The sequence below is a fragment of the Gambusia affinis genome, linkage group LG08 (genome assembly GCF_019740435.1).
Source record: "Gambusia affinis linkage group LG08, SWU_Gaff_1.0, whole genome shotgun sequence".
NCBI lineage: Eukaryota > Metazoa > Chordata > Actinopteri > Cyprinodontiformes > Poeciliidae > Gambusia > Gambusia affinis.
Genome location: NC_057875.1, coordinates 29,282,262 through 29,304,162, shown reverse-complemented (window position 1 = coordinate 29,304,162; position 21,901 = coordinate 29,282,262). Strand labels below are relative to the sequence as shown.

The 21,901-nt window shown below is 38.2% G+C and overlaps 1 protein-coding gene across 1 annotated transcript in view; it reads left to right on the top strand.

Moving 5' to 3' along the window:
• The first annotated feature begins 410 nt into the window (after positions 1-410).
• The window catches only part of LOC122836049 (voltage-dependent calcium channel subunit alpha-2/delta-4-like), a 67,827-nt gene continuing 46,336 nt past the window's right edge, over positions 411-21,901 (top strand). Inside the window, exons 1-17 of the mRNA XM_044125694.1 lie at positions 411-876; positions 2,111-2,192; positions 4,084-4,200; positions 6,745-6,804; positions 8,826-8,988; positions 9,075-9,206; positions 10,720-10,780; positions 11,521-11,671; positions 16,634-16,708; positions 17,613-17,702; positions 17,849-17,962; positions 19,253-19,331; positions 19,437-19,570; positions 19,724-19,741; positions 20,305-20,382; positions 20,972-21,052; positions 21,147-21,221. Coding sequence (XP_043981629.1) covers positions 776-876; positions 2,111-2,192; positions 4,084-4,200; positions 6,745-6,804; positions 8,826-8,988; positions 9,075-9,206; positions 10,720-10,780; positions 11,521-11,671; positions 16,634-16,708; positions 17,613-17,702; positions 17,849-17,962; positions 19,253-19,331; positions 19,437-19,570; positions 19,724-19,741; positions 20,305-20,382; positions 20,972-21,052; positions 21,147-21,221 — 1,611 coding nt within the window. The 5' untranslated portion in view covers positions 411-775. The remainder of the gene's footprint in view (positions 877-2,110; positions 2,193-4,083; positions 4,201-6,744; positions 6,805-8,825; positions 8,989-9,074; positions 9,207-10,719; positions 10,781-11,520; positions 11,672-16,633; positions 16,709-17,612; positions 17,703-17,848; positions 17,963-19,252; positions 19,332-19,436; positions 19,571-19,723; positions 19,742-20,304; positions 20,383-20,971; positions 21,053-21,146; positions 21,222-21,901) is intronic.

Below are 21,901 nucleotides of genomic sequence, written 5' to 3'. Positions count from 1 at the left end.
ATGAACAACAAATAATTGATAATACCAATAGTACAAATTACCCAACATAAACCTATACATTAGAATGCTTGACTTCAAACATTCATCCAACAACTTATTTAGGTCCAGGAAGCCTAAAGGTGTTTGTGATCATAATCAGATAATTGCATGAGTGTGTCAGTGTGTTAGGGCACTGTGCTGCTGCTCCCCTCTGGCAGCTGATTGGTTGCTGGATAGGCTGTCTTCAGCAATCGTTTTAATCCTCTTAGGTAAAGCAGAGCCTTCATCCAATCCCCTTCACCAATCTTTTCCCCCCTCCTACTTCTCTCTCTCTCTCTTCCTCTGTCTGCCTGCCTGTTACATATGGAAGCAGAGTTTTTAATCCAAATGGATTGTGCAGCAAATCTGGCACCCATGGAGAGGAGCAGAAACCACTGCGAGTGTGAAAAAAAAGCAAAAACTGAAGGATCCAAAGACAGATAAATTTGTCGTTGTCAGGTCCTAGCAGTTTGTGCTAGGTTTTCCATCTGGTTCATTGTAGATGGCTCTGAGATCTTCAAGGACTGCCTTTTTCCCTGACAAGGATCAGAGCTGACAGAAGATGCCACCTAAAGAACACGTTTACCAAGACAGTACGGAAACCACAAAGGGTCAAAAGTCCATCAGCAGAAACATTGGCAGTCTCTGCCTGCTGCAAGCATGAGAAAACCATTTTCTTCAAACCCCTGATTATTCCTGAACTTTAAATCTGAATTCCCTGAGACATATGAACTGGGAATAACTTTGGGAAAGCAGGATGGAAACAGGAACGTTGGGAATAAGGAGCCTACTGAGGATTCTGGGATGTTTCTGCTTGTGGATTTTGGCTGATGCTCAAATGAAGATCCCACCAGAGACGTAAGTTCCACCTTGTACTGTTTCTCATGGATGTTAATTTTCTCTTCTCAGTCACACAAAATGGAGCACCATACAGTAAAGAGTTTTCCACCAAATGTATTAACTTCTCTTGGACATGATGATCAGACTTTTAAACTTTGAAATTTTAAAAGTTTCTTGGCAGTTTCTTCTGTCTAGATTAATACTGCTGACTCTGAATCTGTGGAAGGAGGTCCAGAGTAAGGTAATAGCACAAAGGCAATTCAACCTCAAAGACTCGTCACTAAATTTGAAACAATGTGAATTTACTAAATTCTGTCCATTAGACATAACTGATTTGCAGACGTGCAGTAGCAGAAGTATTTGATGACTTTACTAAAAAAGTCCAATAGTTTCCCAAGTACCTAATACGTTGTGAAAACTACTCATAAGTCTATTCAATAACTTTTGTATCTTGCAATCAGTTTATTTTTCAAATTAGTTTAAAAAGTTTTCTATTAAAGGAAACCCAGGAGACTGCATTGAGTGTTGAACATGTAGCAACAGCAGACAATTGCTTGCGTTGTGTTGTTGACTTTGCAGCAATCCTTCATACTGAGCATGTACCGTATGTAGCAACAGCAGGAAGAAAACTCCAGCAGAACCAGAACCGAGCCCAGTACAAGTGACCAGCTGCCATGACTGACTGGAGGTTTGAGAAGACAGAGCAGGATGCACAAGAAGAAACAGAAGACCTGATGTGGGAGTACTTTTATGATAGTGAAAAGTAAAAAGTTAATAGAAGAAGAGAGAAAATATAAAGTTGTTGGCACCATTATCAGTTGATGACTGCTTCCTGGAAGGTATCACAGCCAAACAGCCAGACCAAATGTAGACTCTACGAGAAGAAAAAACTCAGAGAAAACATGCAGTCAGCTGTTGAGATAACAGCAGATAATGCAAATAGGAAAGTAGAAAGTAGTAGAGTGAAAAAGTAGTCAGTTTGCCTTCCATCAGCAGAAACCCATAGCAGCGTAACTACAGAGATTGCTTTCCATTTAGTTTCAAAGCCATAGTGTAAAGGCCAATAAAAAAGGAAACTCTATAAAGTTGTAATTGGCTCCAGATAAAGCAGAATCATAAATTACAATAGGCCTTCGCAGCTCTTTGCTGCTCGGGCCTAATAAGAGGGTCATAAATCACAGTGATGTAGTAGACATGGTTCAGATTCTGTTGCATAGCAATCCTTCTGACTGCATGTCTGCCTTTTGTCCAGGGTGCAGCAGTGGGCATCGGTGTTCTCTGTTCAGCTCCGAGACCTTTCAACCAAATTCTCTGGCTCGCTGCTACTTCAGAAGGTAAAACAAAAACGCTTTAATGGATGCACAAATTTCACAGACGGATATGATTTGATTTTTCACTAAATTTGCTTAATTTGCTCACACTTAGACAAGCATACAATCCCCTTTTGAATAATCCAATACAGGAGTTAAGAATCATTCATCCATCCGTCCATCCAGCCATCCATTTTCTGTACACCCTTGTTCCTACTGGGGTCCGGACGGGTGCTGGTACCTATCTCCAGTGAACATTTCGGCTGAGAGGCGGGGTACACCCTGGACAGGTCGCCAGTCAGTCGCAGGGCAGAGTTAAGAATTAGCTTGAGGGAATCAGCTGAACACCCAACAAGTGTATATAGATAAAATTCTGTGGCAGAAAAATAACAAAATGCATTTTTAAATACATTTAAAAAAAAAATTTAAAAAGAAAGTGAACATTAAACAGGTTTAAATGTGAGTAACGTTTCACATGTTGTAAGGCTGGGTGTTATTAGATTTTTACACACACAAACACACATGTAGGAATCATTGTGATGCAGGACCTGGTCTGATTTTAGACAAAACCTGTTTATATTTCAGGTTTAAAATAGTCCCCTCCAATCAGTTAGAATAGAATAGAATAGAATAGAATAGAATAGAATAGAATAGAATAGAATAGAATAGAATAGAATAGAAAAAATGTTGGTCCCTATGGCTAAATTTAAGTGTGACAGTAAGAAGTTAAGGTAAGTGGGGACAAGTAATATAAGTAATGTGAAGCTGTATTTGTCAATCCAAAGCAATATGTCACCTTAAGCTTGTTAACAAGCTTAGGCAACTAGCTTTGTTGTTCAGAGGTGGATAGTTCTTGTTACATTTACTTGACGAACGTTTTGGAGACATAGTGTACTTTAAAGGACTAGTTTTACTGCACTGTACTTTTAAATTTTACTTGATAATAAGAATTTACTTGAGTAAATTGATTTTGCATTTAAAGAAATAGACTTAAAAGAAGTAGACCTGTGCAACGTATGAGCTAATGTTTATGTGAATCCTAGCATGAATGTTCAGCATTTTCTTCATGCCACTGTTTACACTGTTTTGTATTAGTAAATATGGTTATTCATTTGAAATGTTACATGAACTTTTGTTTATGTGTTTATGATAAATTAAATGTTTACTTAATGTAAACATTGCAGTCTTAGAAGAACACTACTCTTCTAAGTGTTCAGTGTTGACGCATTTAAAAAAAATGTAAATTGAAAGCAAGAGTGGTTAGATAGTTTTCACACAGGTGTAAAGTATTGGTCATTTTAGCTCTACATATCCTTAAATAACTCTGATTTCTGCTAGAAGTTAAGTGGATTTAGTAAGTGGTGTTATTTTAATGTTAGAAGGCAGTGAGAGTCCCTGGACAAATCATTTATTTTCCATAGCATAAATCTGTGCAGAGCAGAAGTGGTGTGGCGTAAAACTCACAAAATGATGTTCAATCAAATCACTGGTTTGTGGGTTTTAGAAGCTACAGAATTGAGAAAGGCACAAAAATCACAAGCCTAATATTTCTGAATAAATGGAGCCAGAAGAAGTTCACACTTCTAATTTATTTACCTTCTGTGCTTCAAAGGCTAATTAGCAGTTAACTTAGTCAAGAGTAAATGAAGAAACTGCATTTCTTTTTATATACAACATCCTAATCCACTTGAAGTTCTTTCATCAAACCATTATTACTATTTTAATCACTGAGCATATCTTCCTACGGATTGAACCAGAGATATTTGGGATTGCTTGCTGGGTCTTTTACAAATAGTCCAGGTAGCGAGGTTATGGTACAGGTGGATAATTTGACACCAAATATAACTTAGCATATTTTGAACTTATCTGCTGTTGTTTCTGCTCAAACTGAAATTAGATCTGCTTTTCTTTTCAGAAACTAAAGGATGTAGAATCCATTATCAAGATTACGGAGCTGAATGGAGATGATTTACTGAGGGACTACTCTGAGGAAATTGAACGAATGTTGGGAAGTAAGATGAAGTCTGTAAAGGTAAAACAAAAACCCCTCCTAGGTTATAATAGAGCATGTTTAAGCACAGTGCTTGAAAGACCTAGTTCTTGTTGTTAATGGCAGAACAAAGTACTAAAATGTAGCTGAATGTTGGATCAAAGAAAAGTCTTGAGTTTGCTTCCAAAACCCAGTTGCTGGGTTTTATATAAGGCTGTTTCAAAGTTCTGTGTTTGTATTAAGCGTATCAGTCCTCAATGTAGGTTTTCATTCTTATGTTGGGTATTTTAAATTCAGAGGCATATGGGAAGGCTGCCAATCAAAATCACATCCAATAAATAGAGCAGACTGAGAACCTTAGTCTTTTTAAAACATCTTTAAACAACATTAAAATCAATTCTGAATTGTTCAAGTAGCAAATGCAATGAATTTAAAATTGGTTTCACATGAGCTTGCTTTCTGGTCTGTGTCTGTACAGCTCATTTTTTGTAACAGTGGCAGCAGAGCTCCATTCTCTGTGGGAAGGCCAGGGCTGCATTAATCACAGATTAATTGCAGTTTCTGCATTAAATTGACAGAAGAAGTCAAACTCTCCAGAGTTTCATGCAATTGCTGGGTTTCAGATGACGTAGCACCGAGGTCACCCAATGCAGATGGAAGGCAGGAAGTAAATGCAGCCCATTTATTTCTGTTGATCCAGCATCAAACTGTCTAAAGTTTGTGTCCTGTACTGTTATTCCAACGTTTTAATAGCGACAAAGATAACCTTTATTTTTGTGTTTCGAAGGTAGTTGGTCACAAGGGAGTTAATTTAAAAATAACTTACCGAAAACAGAGAAAAATGGATCAACAATCTACAGCTAAAAACAGGCGGTGTGAAAACTAACAATGCCAGAGTTTGCAGCGCCAACTTTCTAACAGTAACAATCACCTCATTTAAATTGTATTTTCAGATAATTTATTGGACAGTTACTTAGAAAGATAAGCATTCATATGAATTTTTACGCCAACATTAGCACTATGTCCTCAGAGTGCTAATGTTGTTAGCAGCTAGTTCAGTGCCTAGTCCCGTTCAGAAAATATGTTTATTCAGTGTGACTTTCATGATAAAATTTTTTTTTAAAAAGTTAAATAAATTACTGTATTTTCCGGACTATAAAATGCATTTTACTATAAAGTTTTTTAAGAAAACTGGATACGTACATATATAAGCCGCACTGGGCTATGAGGCGCTGGTATCTCTGCGGCTCCAGGTTTTTCACATTAAGGAGGGCATTTACTTCCTGCCCTCCTTAATAAATCTGCTATTAAGGACGCAGCCCTGCATCCACACCGAACCATGGATTCGTTCATGCTGAGTTTACATGCAGTGTAAGAACAGATCGATAGCAGCGGCTATCTGTGTGTACTACCAGGTAGACAACCTTCAACTTAAAAGTGACATTATATGAACTTCTGCGTGTTGCTTACATGATGAGAGGCTATAAGTTTGAAAGCATTTTTCAGTCGTGCCTGCTGGTAGCATGTGCTTGTTCTAAATGAAAATTAGCACTTTCTTCTTTGATTTCCAATTTTGACTTCCAATGATTCACTTCCTGCTAAAGAGCCCCGTGGCGGTTGAAGAAAAATCCACAGAAAAGCCGCACCAGGTGGTAAGATGCATGTTTCAAAGCGTCGGGAAAAAGTAGCAGCTTATAGTCCGAAAAATACAATAAATAAAACACATCCAGCCATATAGTCACCAGGAGCTGTGACTCAATACTGGATAAATCCTCAAGATTATAAGAGAAGTCTTTTTTACTTCTCTTAAAGTAAAAAAGAGATTTTTTAATTTACAAATTCTTTTAAAAACTTCATAATAAGTCCTTTAAAAGAATTTTAAGTCTTTTAAAAAACTTTTAATACGGATCATATCCTCATTATAAGGTATTTTTTTGAGATGCCTTGTCTTTTCAGGCTTATTTAGGGCATTAGCTTCTTGTGATCAATTTTGCTTTGTTTTGAAATCCACTTCTGGACCTCCATCTGAATTTCGAGTGTCATTCAGGTCGCGTGTCTGAAACCTAGCTATAAAATGCTTGCTCTGTGCTTGTTAGCCTTATGTCTAAGGAAAAGAATTCATGGAGTTTAAAACCATCATCTGTGAAACAGAAGTATTTTTGGTCTGATAGACCAAGGTAAACACAAGAGGTAATGCAGACAGGCTTTATGTTACAACACGATCTTGGTTGTGGTCATTGTTGTGAGCAGATTTTGTCAGGCTATTTAAAGGTTTAGAAATGGTTATGGATCTCACTGATTGTCATCATGCTGATTCAAATAACTTCAGCTGTATGAACAAATCAAAGTAATTGTTAGGAGTTAGACACTGAAGGTGGTTTGTACCTTGGAAACAGTTCCAGATGACTGGAGTGTTAGACATGAAACAGGGTTCTCCTGGTGAGACCACAACAAACTACATAGAAACCAGCATTGGTGCAAAACCAATTCTTTTGTGCTATTCCCTGTACACAGAGGTTCTAGACATTGTTCATCCAATGTCTAGTTTTAATTTAATATTATTTTGTCTGGTCTATTTCTTGCTAGAGGTTAGCAGAGTCTGCAGAAGATGCTGACCTGTACCATGAATACAACAGTTCACTGCAGGTCAGTGGATCCTCCTCTTCCTTATCACACACATCTCTCTATCTAAAAACCTTGTTTTTCAAGCAAGGGAGATACTGCTCCACATGACACTGCCCACAACATCCATCCATCCTCCGAGGCTCTGCCACCCAGGAGCTTTTTAACTACCTCAACCTCGTCCCCAGAAATTAGAGAGCCCAACCCAGAGTCCCCAGGCCCTGCTTTCTCAATGGAAGGCATGTTGGTGGGATTGGGGAGTTTTTTGAAGTATTCTACCCACCGGCCCACAATGTCCCAAGTCAAGGTCACAGCACACCTACCCCATCATAAACAGTGTTGTGCTGTACTGCTTCCCCTCCTGAGACGCCAGATGATGGAACAGAATCACCTCAGAGATGTGCGAAAGTCTTTCTCCATGGCCTCTCCAACTCCCACACCCGAGTTTTTGCCTCAGCAACCACCCAAGCCGTATGTCGCTTTGACCACCGGTATCCATCAGCTGCTTCCGGAGTCCCACAGGCCAAAAAGGCCCTATAGGACTCCTTCTTCAGCTTGACAGCATCCCTTACCGAAAGTGTCTACCAACGGGTTTGAGGGTTGTCACCGCAACAGGCACCGACAACCTTGCAACTACAGCTCAGACAGGCTGCCTTGAAAATGGAGACACGGAACATGATCCATTCAGACTCAATGTCCCCCTCCTGCCCTGGAATGTGTTCAATGTTCTGCCGGAGATGGGAGTTAAAGCTCTGTCTCACAGGAGATTCTGCCAGAGGTACCCGGCAGACCTTCCAGGTCTGCCAGGCCTGACCGAGCATCTTCCCCCACTACCGGAGCCAACTCACCACCAAGTAGTGGTCAGTGGACAGCTCTGCACCTCTCTTCACCCAGATAACAGCCCGGCCACCAGGTGTTTGCTATGGTGCCCCACCTCCAGGCCTGGCTCAAGAGTGGGGCCCCGGTGACCCACTCTTGAGCCAGGCCTGGAGGCTGGCTCTAGATCTATTGCTATTGCTCATCATAAGGGGTCATCGGGTTTCGCTTGGTCTGGTTCCTCACCTAGGACTTGTCTGCCTTGGGTGACCCTACCAGCATAGTTCCTAGGATCATTGGGACACTGAAGCCCCTCCACCACGATAAGGTGACAGGAGAGGAGAGGCTGCTCACCCAAAAGCTGTTTTTCATTGACAGAATCAACTTGGCAAATTTTTCATGTAAACAAAAACCTGTTTACTTCTCAACCCACAAAAACATTTTCCTTTAAAATGTGGTGCCATTTAAATGGTAATAGTGACACGTATGTGTGCGTGTGCGTGTGTGGATGAATAAGGGCATGTATGAGTGTGTGTCTATCTAATTTGTTAGTCAGAGGTATAATTGGCCTCCACTGTTAGATAATGGATAATGCTGACTGTAAGTGAACTGGAGGTAACAGCAGGTTGGTTTGGAGCTGGGGCTGCAACACACAGGAGCTTTACGACTTCAGCTGACACCTGACATTAGATTACATCAACTTTAGATCGCTGTGAGGAAAATGGGTCAACACTAATGCACGAAGTCCTAACAAAAATCCTTTGTGAATCCACTAACATAACTGATTTCTGCTGGTTGCTACAAAAAAGAAAATAGCAAAGAAAAATACAAAATGTTTAAAGACATTCATGCCGTGAATATAGAAGAACTAAAGATCCACAATGCCCTTTGTGTTTTTTGGGCAGATATTCATCTTTTCTAAAGTTACCCATCTGACTTTCAATGTAATGCTACACTAATTTGGCCCAATGTGAAGAAGTAATTGGCCCATAAATCGATAAACTGGTTGTTTATAGGTTTATAAACAATAGTGCCATAAACCTATAAACTGGTTGCTTATAGGTTTATGGCATTCTATCTACAACTGTGTCTTTGGTGATATGACTATTCTTTGTCATTTAAACCAAAAGATGAGCTACATCTACTTCTTCTGGAAAACCCTTCACATTGTTTTTAATTTGCAATGATTGGTAAAGAAGAGTTTAATTCCTTTTTACTGTGTCTCTCAGTTTGATTATTACAACTCCATGCTAATCAACACGATGGACGAAGATGGGAACTATGTAGAGCTGGGCGGAGAGTTTCCGCTTGAAGAAAACGAACATTTTAACAACCTGCCTGTGAATACTCAGCAGAGCAACATCCAAGTTCCCACCAATGTCTACAACAAAGGTTGTTAGGAGGATCACATCACACAACTGCTTGTGGAAGTGAAATTGTCCAAATCTTTCTCACAATTTTATCATTTTCCCAAGCAGATCCCAAACTGCTTAATGCCATCTACAACTCCGAGGCTTTGAATGATGTCTACGTCAACAACTTTCTGAGAGATCCCACACTTACCTGGCAGTACTTTGGCAGTTCTTATGGCTTTTTTAGAATCTACCCTGGTAAGTTTATCTTAACCTTTCTTATGTTCCTGGTTCTAAGTACAACAAACTGCAAATATATTTCAATAAGTTTCTTTTATGTTTGTTTGTGCCTGTTTCAAATGTGGGATTATCACACCAGGTTCAAAAAAGCTCTTTCTGAAACATATGTTTAAAAGTTTTACAAATGTATCTCTTTAGCACTTTTTAAAACATCATCATTTGACCAAAGTGCTCCATAACAACCATGACAACCATAAAACAGTACATAGAATAAAACTATAATAATGTGGAAAAAACACAGTAGAATTAGGACTTCTAGGAACTATTAAGTATTTTATACTTAATCAGTCAAAAAAAGAGCAATGAGAATATGTAGAGGTATTTTTGATTGCTTCTATGTTTTAATTTTTATCTTGTGATGTGTTATTCCCTAAGGTAGGTGGATGTTAGGAAGATGCCAAAACATAGAGGAAGCTTTTTTAGATGACAATGTCCACAAAAGCATTGTTAGAGGTACTTTCACATGAACAGGAAACAAACTAAATTCTGAAGGATGCCACATATGAGATGAGGGAATGCTACAAGCAAACACTTCAACACTGATGATTAAGAACAACTTAAAAATGTCAGTAAAGCTCCTGTATCTGCAACAGAGAAGTAGTAAATCTCCCTGATGACATGTTAATGTTATTAGTGTAAGTATTAGTTTCATGGTCACAGCCAGCCCAGTCATATTTGAGTTATTTAATTGCGATTCAAATCCCAGGTGCAAACTTTCAAATGCACAACTCTTCATTCTAATTATACAATTCTGTATTTATCATTCAAACCTCCACTCCATTCTGGAATGAATTAACCCAGAAAAATTTTTATGAGCTACTAAATAGTGATGCAACAAAAGAAACCAGTGTGGCACCCTCTATTATTCTTTAATTTAAACTTTACTTGTAACAGCATTGGAGTGAGCTTGGCAAATTGAGCAAAAAAATTAGGAAAATGTTTACCAAAATTTCTAGAAACACAGAAACTGTACAGGCCAGCAGCTGAATGCATCGACCAGATACATGTTTGCTCTTCAAAAAGCATATGTAAAGCAGATACATGTTTGCTTTGAAAAGTGGTTATGTCATATAGAATAATTCATTGCTTCCCTCTGTAGTAATATCTGTTTGTATCAACATCAACTTGAAAGGAAAATGGAAGTGCACATTAATAAGACAATTAGGAGCTAGCACTTATTTATACTGTTATCTTGTTTCCTATTTTACAAAGAAAAAGAAAATAAATGACACATTTATGTCATATTTTCTTAATTAGAAAATATATTAATTAAGACGAAACTGTGCCTTACTTATTGGTTTTACCCTAATTAAGGAAGTTGAAATATTTTCACCTTGTAGGTGCTCATATTTTAACCTCATGTTGCAGAAGGTTTGAGTGATATGAGTCTCAAGTAATTTTCTTAGTATTGGTATCAAATTATTACTTTTTTATTGTGACAACCTTCATGACTGTAACCTATCTCTGCCAGGTATTAAATGGACTCCTGACAACAACGGTGTGGTAGCCTTTGACAGTAGAAACAGAAACTGGTGAGTTCTATCCAGTTCTCAGAGTACACTGACGTCAATATTAGATGTGTATTTTCACATTTTTTTGATTTTTTTATTATGTTTTGTTCCCTGGTGTCTCTGGAGTAAATGTGGAGAATGAATTTTGGCTATTGAATGATTCTTAGGCAACAGATTGATGTGGTCTAATAGATTCTCTAATTCACTGACACTCTGTTAGGTATACTCTTTCGACTTCTTTTTTGCTTGATATGGTCTTTTTCTGCTTATTTGTGAGATAAATAAACTGCACATGCAGAATAATAAAGTCATGGGAATTTATTAATCTTTCATTGTTTTACACCAGAGTACTGTGTTGCATGGTGCATATTTTTTTAGCTCATTGTTTTTTAACAAGCAGGAATAACTCTGCTCTGTAGAGTTCTGGTCAGACAGAGACCTGGTTCCCCTGAATGTGAATAGCCTGAACAGCGACCTGGACCTGTGATCCTCTCGAAAAGACGTTAAGCTGTTTCCTCAGCCAGGTCACTGCAGCCGACATGGCACCATATGTGACTGTTCATTCGCTCTAAATAAAACCAGAGAACTGTATGTCCCTGAACATTTTGTCACAAAGCGAGTTTTCACCTGAGTCCCCAGACACTGCTACATCTATAAAAATGTGTTATGAAGAAAAATATGAGAATACGTTTTTACTTAAATAATTAACTCTAGATTCCTGATATTGATATAAATGTGTCTTTTGGTCCATTGTTTCACAGGTATATCCAGGCAGCTACATCTCCCAAGGATATTATCATCATGGTGGATATCAGTGGCAGCATGAAGGGATTAAAGATGACCATAGCCAAACACACCATTAACACCATCTTGGACACACTAGGAGAGAATGATTTTGTCAATGTCATTGCTGTGAGATGCACTTTTGACAAGTCTCCTTATTCACAAACACAATGCAACTTTGCAAGTGATTGCTTAGATGTGCTTACTCAGTTGCACTTGTTTTCTTTATTTATATTACACCCTGTTAGTCTAGGGCAGGGGTCACCAACACGGGGGCCCCGGTCGCCCGAGGGGACTTTGTCAGTCGCCCACTGAGCAAGTTCTAAAAATAGCCATTGTCATCAGGGAGCACTGCCAAAGAAATTATTACATTTAATCTTTTTATATTGAATTAATAACATTTGTTTATACTTAGATTTTTTAAAAGTAAATTATAAAATATGTTTAAACTAAATTGCTTTATGCCTAAAAATCTTTTCTATAGTTAAAGTTCAGAACTGCGCAGTCGCCTGCAAGATTTTTTCGAAGGGCATCGCCTGCAGCTGTTTGGCTGCACACACTCTGCCTACCTAAAGATTTTCCTTGAAGTAAAAAAAGAAAAGAATAATTTCTGAAATTTTTATTATCGAACCCTCTTTGCAATTAACAAAATTGTAGAGAAAAAAAAAATCCTCTGTGTCAAAACATCTTGTACATAGCGCAAGTCTGAGTCTGTGGGGGTTTGCACGCCAAAGCTTAAATCTTATTGGTCAGTTTGCTTTTGTTTATTTGGCGGCTTGGCGTTTCTTCTGTAAACTAAAAATGAATGAGCAGAGTTTGAACCTCCGGTAGTCCTAAGAGCAGTTTGGATGCCGGTGGAGATTTTTACCGTGTGCGGTTCTGGCAGGTCGCCTGTTTATGAGCTTCTTTGACGTTTCCCGAACTGGAGAGCTGATAGATGACATCTGTCGCTCTTCCTGAGCATCTCGCTAAGACTGGATTAAACAATTTACTGTAATGTAGTCGAAACATTCCCCAATTAAGCATCACCTCCTCCTTTGCACATCTGACACCACCTGAACCTGGGAATCAACGTCCTCCTCTTTCCGTGGATCTACCGGGTAGGCTTCGCTTCCAGGTCTTTATGATTTAGTTTGTGTAAAAAAAATTTAAAAAAAGGTGCTCTGTTTAGTGGTTTAGGTTTGTGCAGCTTTTGTGCAATGCGCACATGATGCGCGTTGGAGAGGTGGTTGTGCTCTTGCAGGTCAGATGCAGTGATAGTTTTGTATCTTATGATCTATCAGACATTTTTTCGACATCTGCTGTTGTCAGCCGACAGGTGACCCGTCAGCTTTTAAGTTCGCGAAACCACAAAAAAAGCTAATAAACTGGTGACCTGCCAGAACCGCACACTGTAAAGCTGACAGAAAAAGCAAACTGACCAATAAGATTTCGGCTTTGGCTGCCTTTCGACCCCCACAGACTCACACTGATGTGCGCTACATACGAGATGTTTTGGCACAAAAACACTTTTATCTCCACACACAAATTTGTGGAGAGAACTTTTTGTTCTCTCCACAATTTTGTTAATAGTAAAGAAGGTTGGATACAGGCACGTGCAGAGGTGGAGGCGAAGGGGGCTTGAGCCCCTGCCCTTTTTATCCTTGATGCCCCTACTGCCCTTTTTGAGTTTGAGTTTTAAAAAATATATATATATATATTTTTACTTTTTTATTTTTAATCTGTATGTCAGAAGGCCTGTTTGTGCCCCTTAGGAATAATATTTAGCTAAATATTATAATTTAGAAAAAATAAACTTGTCTGGCTGCCCTCAGTTTAATGACTCTCAGAGCCTCCATGTTGTTCAGACTTCGGGTCCATGGTGAGGAGGAGCGGCCGGATCTGTGCCCTCTAACTATCAAATTATGGGCAAGAAAAACAACATATATAGGCTATTTATTTTATTCTTTTTATTTATTTTTTATTTTACCTTGTTTTGTGAATAAAATCATAGGTCTGATGTTGACGTTAGAAAAACTGTTTCTATCTATATTTTTATAATCGTCTTTGCAATAGCGGGACAAAACCCGCCTCACCCCTAAACACAGAAATGCTTCAGCTGTAGAGAAAAATTATGACTTTAAATTCATCATTCTGCTAAAAGCCCAGTTCGGTTCGCTACAGGCAGTCTGAGGCGGTACCACCACCCGGTACCACCACCCGGTCTCTGTTCGATCTGCTTCTCCGTAACGTTTCTACCTGGCGGGTTGAAGTCGCTGCTGACGGGATCTGGGCTGGAGGTTCACAGCTGTAAATAGAAGTTATTTCAGAACCTCAAGTGTTAAAGGATGATTCGGATTTAGAGTTCATAAAATAAACATCAGAGAAAATACTTTAGAACCGCAGCATAAAGCCAAATATGCCTCAATGAAATGAAACAAAATGTCTCCAAAGCATCGGCGGACTGACAGGGGCCACCGGGGGATTCAAGGTAGATTCCAGGTAGATTCCAGGTAGATTCTAGAGATGTGCATCGCAGCGGCTGCATAACATAACCATGTTATGCAGGGCCAGCCCAAGGTAATATGGGGCCTTAGACAGGAAAATTAGCTTATTTCATAACTTCATAACCAGAGACTTTCTCTCCTCTGGTCTGTTTAACAGCCACAATCTCAGATCAGCTCAGCCCTCCAGGACTATCAGCAGCAGAAACAGAAACTTTATATCTGTTGGGGAAAATATAGACTAGATTTGCTTTGCATTTCCCCGGATGATGGCAATAATATAGTAGGATCCAATTAGATTCTTGATTAATATGGGTTATTGCTATGTTGTTTTACAGATTTTTTGTTCAACGTGCCCCTTTTTTAAATTTGAGCCCCTGCCCCTCCATAGGTCTCTGCACGGCCCTGGTTGGATAACAAAAAAATACACTAACTTTTCTATTTTTTTATTTAAAGGAAAATCTCACAGTGCGTTCAGCTGTACAGCTGGTGCTGCAACAATCCAGACTCTCAGTCACTTGTGGGCAATTTAGAATCACACAGAAAAGCTCCAAAAGGGAATCAAACTTAAAACTCAGAACTAAGACCTTCTGTTCACATAATAATTAACCATATCTACCATGGTAAATTATTACTGATAACTATTGTCAGTAGTCCCTAACATTAATATGATCAGACAGCATGTAATCATATATACATATACTGTATGTATTATTGTTATAAAGGCTGAGCCAAGAATATTTATGTGTGTATCAAAAAAGTGGCCCTTTGTGTTGCTCTGGACCAGTGAAGTAGCTCCCAGTCTGAAAAAGGTTGGTGACCCCTGTGCAGTTTGTCTTTGAAGGGTGTAACATAAGTGCTACATCTCCACAGTTCACAAGTGGGGGCTTGTCCGGGATCTTTTTGTTGAACATAGTGAAGTTTAATTTTGAAAATTTTGTGGCAGACCCTACTGTCAAGTTCTGCTAGATTTGATTTACTGTGCGATCCCCACTTGAAAGGGATAGGTCTCTATTGTGAAACATGACTGGATTTCACTCAAGGAGTCTTCATTTTAGTTAGTCCATCTTTATTTTTCATAATTTTTTGTAGTCCAACCACTTAGGTGAAAAACCTCAAAACAAACAGAAACACATCAATTACAATCTGAAATTGACAAGATAAATACATTGTGAAATTAACAAGATAAATTTCCACCCCTTTAAACCATTTAAACCTAAAGTTTGATAAATAGCAAATGTTTTATAATAAAGTTCAATATCAATGAATAAATTAGCATATTTAACAACATTTAATTTCATAGTCAAACATCCTAACCAACATTTTCCCTTTTTTTTTTTTTTTTTCCTTCAAGCAATAAACACCAAGTGTATTGTCTCTTTTTTTTCTTTTCAATAATATAAAACTCTCAATCAAACCAAGTCCATGTGAATGAGCAACAGTATTTTGAGCTTACCGGCTGTCCTTCACAGTTTTTTAGAAACGTTTGCACAGTTTCACTTTACATATTAACAGGATTGTTTGCCTTCTTGCTGTGGCACTTCAAACAGGAGTGACAGGTCTGTCACACCTTAAGTACCTACACTCTGATTGGTAGGAGATTGAATCCACCTGGTTCTCATCACTCCAGCAGAGAAGAAAGATGCAGCAGAGGGGTTTGGCAGAGGGGAGTGGCTAACTGGCAGTTTGTCAGAACACCTACTATTGATCAAGTTATTGACTGTAGGAAGGGTGATCTGTTTGGTATTACTGATTATTATAAAATACCTCTGTTGAAATCATTACTGAAGAAAGACCTTAAATCTGTTATTTAAAATGGACGACCTGACAAAGAAGTGTGCTTTGTTTGGCCTTTCTTATGCAAAAAGCTAACAATTTTAATCTTTTCCAGAGCTGACACCGAATTGAATTTGAATTTGTGCCTCTATTCTAGATACTGTGTTAGTTAGAAGGGGTTGGACAGATTGATACTTAAATTTTGTGCTTGTACCACCATTACACTATTATGTATCAGACTTTCATTGCAGAAGTTTTGGAAGACATGAGATTATAGCAAAATACTGTTCATATATTGTCAGTTTGCATACATAATTTGATCACTGAATAATCCATATCAGCAAAATGTAGTTTTTGGACATACTGAAAAATTATAAGAGTACCACAAGTCCCTCACATGTATAGCCTACCTCATATGTACACCATTGTTACAAAAACACCACAATTGTGATTTAAAAATCGCAACATTACAGCCAGACATTTGTCTCACCTCAAAATACCGAATGCTTGACACTAAAAGTTAATGTGGCTATTTTTGACCCTATTGAGCATTAAAATGAAATTTCCAGACAATCAACTGTTCCTTTAATATAAAAGACATCAGTCTGCACTGTTACAAAAAAGAAACACGATCTGTCCTGGTACAACGGAATTCTGTAAATTTCAATGAACTGATGCCAATTCAAAGGGACCTTATGTGCACTTTCACATGTGCACATCATAACGGGAGGGAATCAGAAGCAGTACATATGCTATAAAGCCTCAGCAGGAGCCTCAGTAGTCTCACGCATGCTTTCTGAATGTACTTTTTCTTGTTTCTGCCTCTCTGTAGTACACTGACTATGTTCGATATGTGGAGCCATGTTTCAGAGGAACATTGGTGCAGGCTGACTTGGACAATAGGGAGGTAAGATAATTAAGATCTTCTTCAGAGAGCTTAAAGAGCTGAGCATGCATCTCAGCTGACATTTAACAAACACACACAAGCTCGCATGCACACATCCAACTTCTAAGATCAGTTTCATGGCCTGTTCTGATACCAGGTCAAAATCTAGGTTAGAATGTTATCTGACCTCCAGGGCATGGGGCATTCCCAGTGTTAATTAGGTGAAAGGTGGGGTACATCCTAGATAGCTCATCAGTCCATCTAAGGGCAACTCAGAGACACATGGGACAAACATCGATACTTACAGATACCATCAGTCATTTGGGCACTTGGAGAGACAAATTGAGCTAATATGTCTATATATAGATTATAGGAGGAAACTGGAATATCTGAAAAGAACCCATTCACTCCCTTTTCTGGAAGCCTGTTACTATGGTTAGTAGCCTCTTAGCCTCGTTTCCACATAGCATTATGGTACAGGTCAGTTCTGTGTGCTATTTTGTCTATTTCTATTGTAAAAGTGGTTTATATATAGCTGACCTATACTGCAACAAGCTCAAAGCATTGTAGTGCATTACAATTGTTGTTGCACTTGTATCACCACGTTGGACATTTCTTTTAACCCAGTTTGATACCAACTGGTGGTGGAATTGATTTTGTGATTATAAAATAGCATCAGAATAGCAGTGACCCACTGTACTGTTCAGTGCAAACAGAGTAATACTGTAATATAAAGATTATCATACAAAATGTCTTCATCTCTAAATTACAGACTGAATAAAACAGAAGACCCTAAATATCTTTCCTTGTTAGAACAGTGGTGATGTGTGTTTTACCATCACAACTGAAACACATTTTCTGCCATGTGGCCAGAATTCTGTAAGTGTTGCATGTGGTGTAACAGAGTTTGCCATTTCTCTTTTAGCACTTTAAGCTGCTGGTGGAGGAGCTGCATGTTAAAGGAGAAGCAAAAATAAAAAATGCCATGAAGGAGTCCTTTAAGATCCTAAATGAGGTTTGTTTACTTTTGGAATGATGGGTTGGAAGTCGGTTTTGCTGTTTTTCATGTTTTTCAATAATCATTCAGAAAGGAATGCCTTGAATCTGGGGAGGAGTTTTACTGATCATCATCTTTTTTGCCATCTGTATGTTTGCCCACAGGTGAGGATGAAAGGTCAGGGCAGCATGTGTAACCAGGCCATCATGCTAATCACAGATGGAGCCATGGAGGACTATGAGTCTGTCTTTGAAGAATTTAACTGGCCAGAGCGCAGGGTAAGGAACAAAGAAGGAATTCAATAATGTTCTTACCAATATGATTTTAGCATCAAGATTTCCATCTTTCCCTAGAGACTGATATTTATTAGCCTGGTAAAAACCAGTCCCTTGTTCTACTCTTTACTGGACCTTTGGCTATGGAGAAACTATTGCATGCTGGAGGCCTGAACTCTGTTGAAGTTTTAAACGTTTGAATTTGATTTTACCCAATCGCTAATGTTTAGCTATGACCTATGCATTGAGCCAACTCAATCATGATGGAAGCTACACTATGAAGCTTAAATTTATGAACATTGAAATGCTGTAAACAACCCCTGCCCCTACTGCAAAGCTGAGCAACATCTTTGGATCATCATCTAAAATATCTTAAGGACTCCTCTTGCTCTGACTTTAATTGTGCTCATTATTTGGAAGCGTGACCAACACAGACTGAATGACTTCATTCACTTCCTCTGCTGCTTCTGCCAAACTAGGCTGACTGCATTTCTAAAACATCTTTCCAGTTTTGAGGTCAGGACCATTCTATAAACCTGATGGTTGTCTGCTTTATCTATTCCAAAATCTGTTTTGGTATGTACTGTACATAAAGTCAGTTTCACTATTGTCCAAGTTCATCCAGCTAACCCACACTGAAACCTCCAGTAAAAGGTCAATTCAAGAGCCAGGCATGGCAAGGTCTATATTTGCTCTTGTCTATACTCTTGCTGAGTGTTGGTAGTCTGGCAATGACCTTGATGGCTTTCCCCTCTGAATGGTGTTTTTTTAATGCTGTGCTCTGTTTCAGCATGGTGACTGAAATAACTCATGTTTTACCTTTTCAGAACATCAATGAATAGATTTTCAGATTTAGATATTTTTTTTATGTTAGATGATGTATTTTCTTTTCTACTTTGCAATTGTTCACAATTTGTGTTGTGAATATCACATGTGAATATCACATAAAATGCATCTAATTTCATGTTAACAATGTGCAAAATAGAAAAATGTTTATCATATGTTTATAAAGTTCTACATTTGTGACAATAAAAGATACACTGATGGTTTCCAACTTGTCCAGCAGAGCAAAAACATTGTTTGCATTTAGAAAAGCTCACTGACCTGGATTTTTATGGATGAAGTGTTTTCCCTAAACCCTCTCATCTGGCTTCTCTCACAATACTGAACTGTACTTTTTATGTGAGCATGATTTTTTCTACATCAAAGTTGAAAACATCTTCAGCACAACATATAATAATTTGTGAATGTTGTACAAAGCACAGCTTTCCATTAACATTATTCTCTGTTTAGGTCAGAGTGTTCACTTACCTGATTGGTAGAGAGATGACATTTGCTCAAAAAACCAAGTGGATTGCTTGTAACAACAAGGGTCAGTCCAGTGTGTGTGGGTGTGTGCATGTGTGTGTGGCTCTTAGATCTTACCACTCTTTGAATGGGCACAATCATAGAGACTATGATCCTGTGGTTTTGTCAGGTTTCTACACACACATCTCAACTCTGGCTGATGTTCAGGAGAATGTCATGGAGTATCTGCATGTGCTCAGTCGACCAATGGTTATCAACCACGACCATGACATCATCTGGACAGAAGCCTACATGGATACAGTGGTAAGCTGAGCCATCCACAGTGTCCTTTCCCCAAACATGCTGTACATTACTCCTCATCTTCAGTTTCATCTTCCTCATGTCTGTGACTTCATGTCCATCTGTCTACTTCCTTACACTGTTATTGGACTCATTCTCCCATGAACCTGCTGGCAGCTTCCCAACACAAAGGAGGTAAAAATCAATAAATAAAGGAATAATAAAATCTTTTTCCGGTGAGATGAATTTTTATCGTTTCTGTCATATTGATTTTTTCAAGTTCTTTTTCTCAGTTCTGGCCAAATATTTGATATTATTGCAAACTTTGTGCTCACAGTTAATTTCTTCCATTATGGTAGAAGCGAAATATTTTTCTTTTTTATCAACATGGTTATTATGTTATTAGCTACTGTCTGCTAGTAAAGTTCCCACAATCTGAATTCCAAGCTTTCAGTCAGGGCAATGTTGCGCAGCACATACTTCTGCTGAAAATAACTTCTTTACTTTCCACTTATCTGGGAATGCAGAAAACAGGGACATAATCTGATGTTCTTCACACTACTGGCTGGGATGGGCAGAATTGTCAAAATGTATTTAAAATGTCCTTTATTTTACACAAAAACATTCAGCTTCATGATGCTATCTGGTCAATCAGTTTTCTGCTCTCTGAAATTCAATTTTTTTGTAAATGCCTTGTGAAAATGCACATATATAAACTCAACTGAATTAATAAGGAACCATGTTCTATTGTCTTTTAGCTTTTCTACACCAAAGCTCAGAGTCTGCTGCTGATGACTTCGGTGGCCATGCCAGTTTTCAGCAAGAAGAAGGAAACGGTCAGTTCCACACCTGGCCCGATGATATTCTCTGTAAATCATATTCATATTTATTTGATCAGCGGTACAATATTTAATCCATATTTCTGTGTAAATTATAATGGAACAACTTTCTGAACAAGTGAACTTAAAGTGATAAGTGAACTTTATCATCATTCATACATGGCTGAAAGAAATTGCTTTTTTCTTTTCATGTTTAACATAAAAAACCTTAAAGACACAGAAAACAATATGTGAACATTACCCGCAATATAAATCATGTAAAGTAGGTTTAAAACCAGTCAGTGAATAAATTAAATAAGAAAGATAATATTACAAATTGTTAAAAGATGTTCAACTTATTGCTTAGGACACATTCAAGCAGGTCTGAGAATTTATACCAATGTCTGACCCAGAATAGAAACAAATCCAAAACAAAAAAACAGCTTAGATCTAGTTAATAGGTTTTATAGTTGAAAATATTCATATATATTAACAGAAGATGTTTAAACACTGACATTACCAGAGAAAGAAATAGCTGAATCACTGAAATATGATGTTTAAGAGAGGCTGTATGTAAACTCTGCCTTCATGATGCTTCTGTCTTCAGTTGTCACATGGTATCCTGTTGGGTGTGGTTGGCACTGATGTTCCCCTCATGGAGGTGATGAAGCTGGCGCCAAGATACATAGTAAGGCCGAGTGTTCTTCACTTCTCCAGTTTTTCAAAACTTTTATTCACACACTTGTGAATAAAGCTGAAAGGAGTGTTCTGTGTGTTATTAGCTGGGACCGCATGGCTATGCCTTCCTCCTCAACAACAATGGCTACATCCTGGCTCATCCTGACCTACGACCTCTGGTAAGTTCAGCTTCTGAACACTTTGTTTTTTGACATAGTGATGGATAAAGCAGTGCTGCTGAGCATCAAACTAAATCCAGAAATAGAAAGATGTAAGAAACTGTGGCAGTCACTGTCACTGACTGCTTAGCAACAGAACAGATTTTAAGTCAACTTAAAATCCTCTTCAGTTAGTGGCCAAAGACCAGAACAGGTCAGACGTAATCTTTTATTAATTTTTTCTAAAAGCAGAACATTTCTGCCTTCCTTTCTTATTTTATTCTGACAAAGCACATTCATGACAACAAACTCCAACACTCGATACAGTCAGAAGACAAGGCGCATTTATCCAAATGTTAGAGGGATGTAAAATTATTATATTAATATATAGATAATGGAAACAAAAGTATGTTTGCATATTATTCACTAGATCAATTTGGTGGAAAATATATACAATCCACTCTTCAGTAACACAATGTTTAAGAAGGAAAAAGTTCAAGTATGCACAAAGAATTTAACAAAAAAAGTAGAAGAAATTCTACAGAAGAAGGAAGTGAAAAGTAATGATCTGAACTCATATGCCACATATTAACATAACCCAATAACATATACAGTACATGCACATGTATAGTAAGCACAAAAGTAGAGTAACATGTAAACACATATTACTGATAGACCAAACGGTCTATCACTTTTTTCAT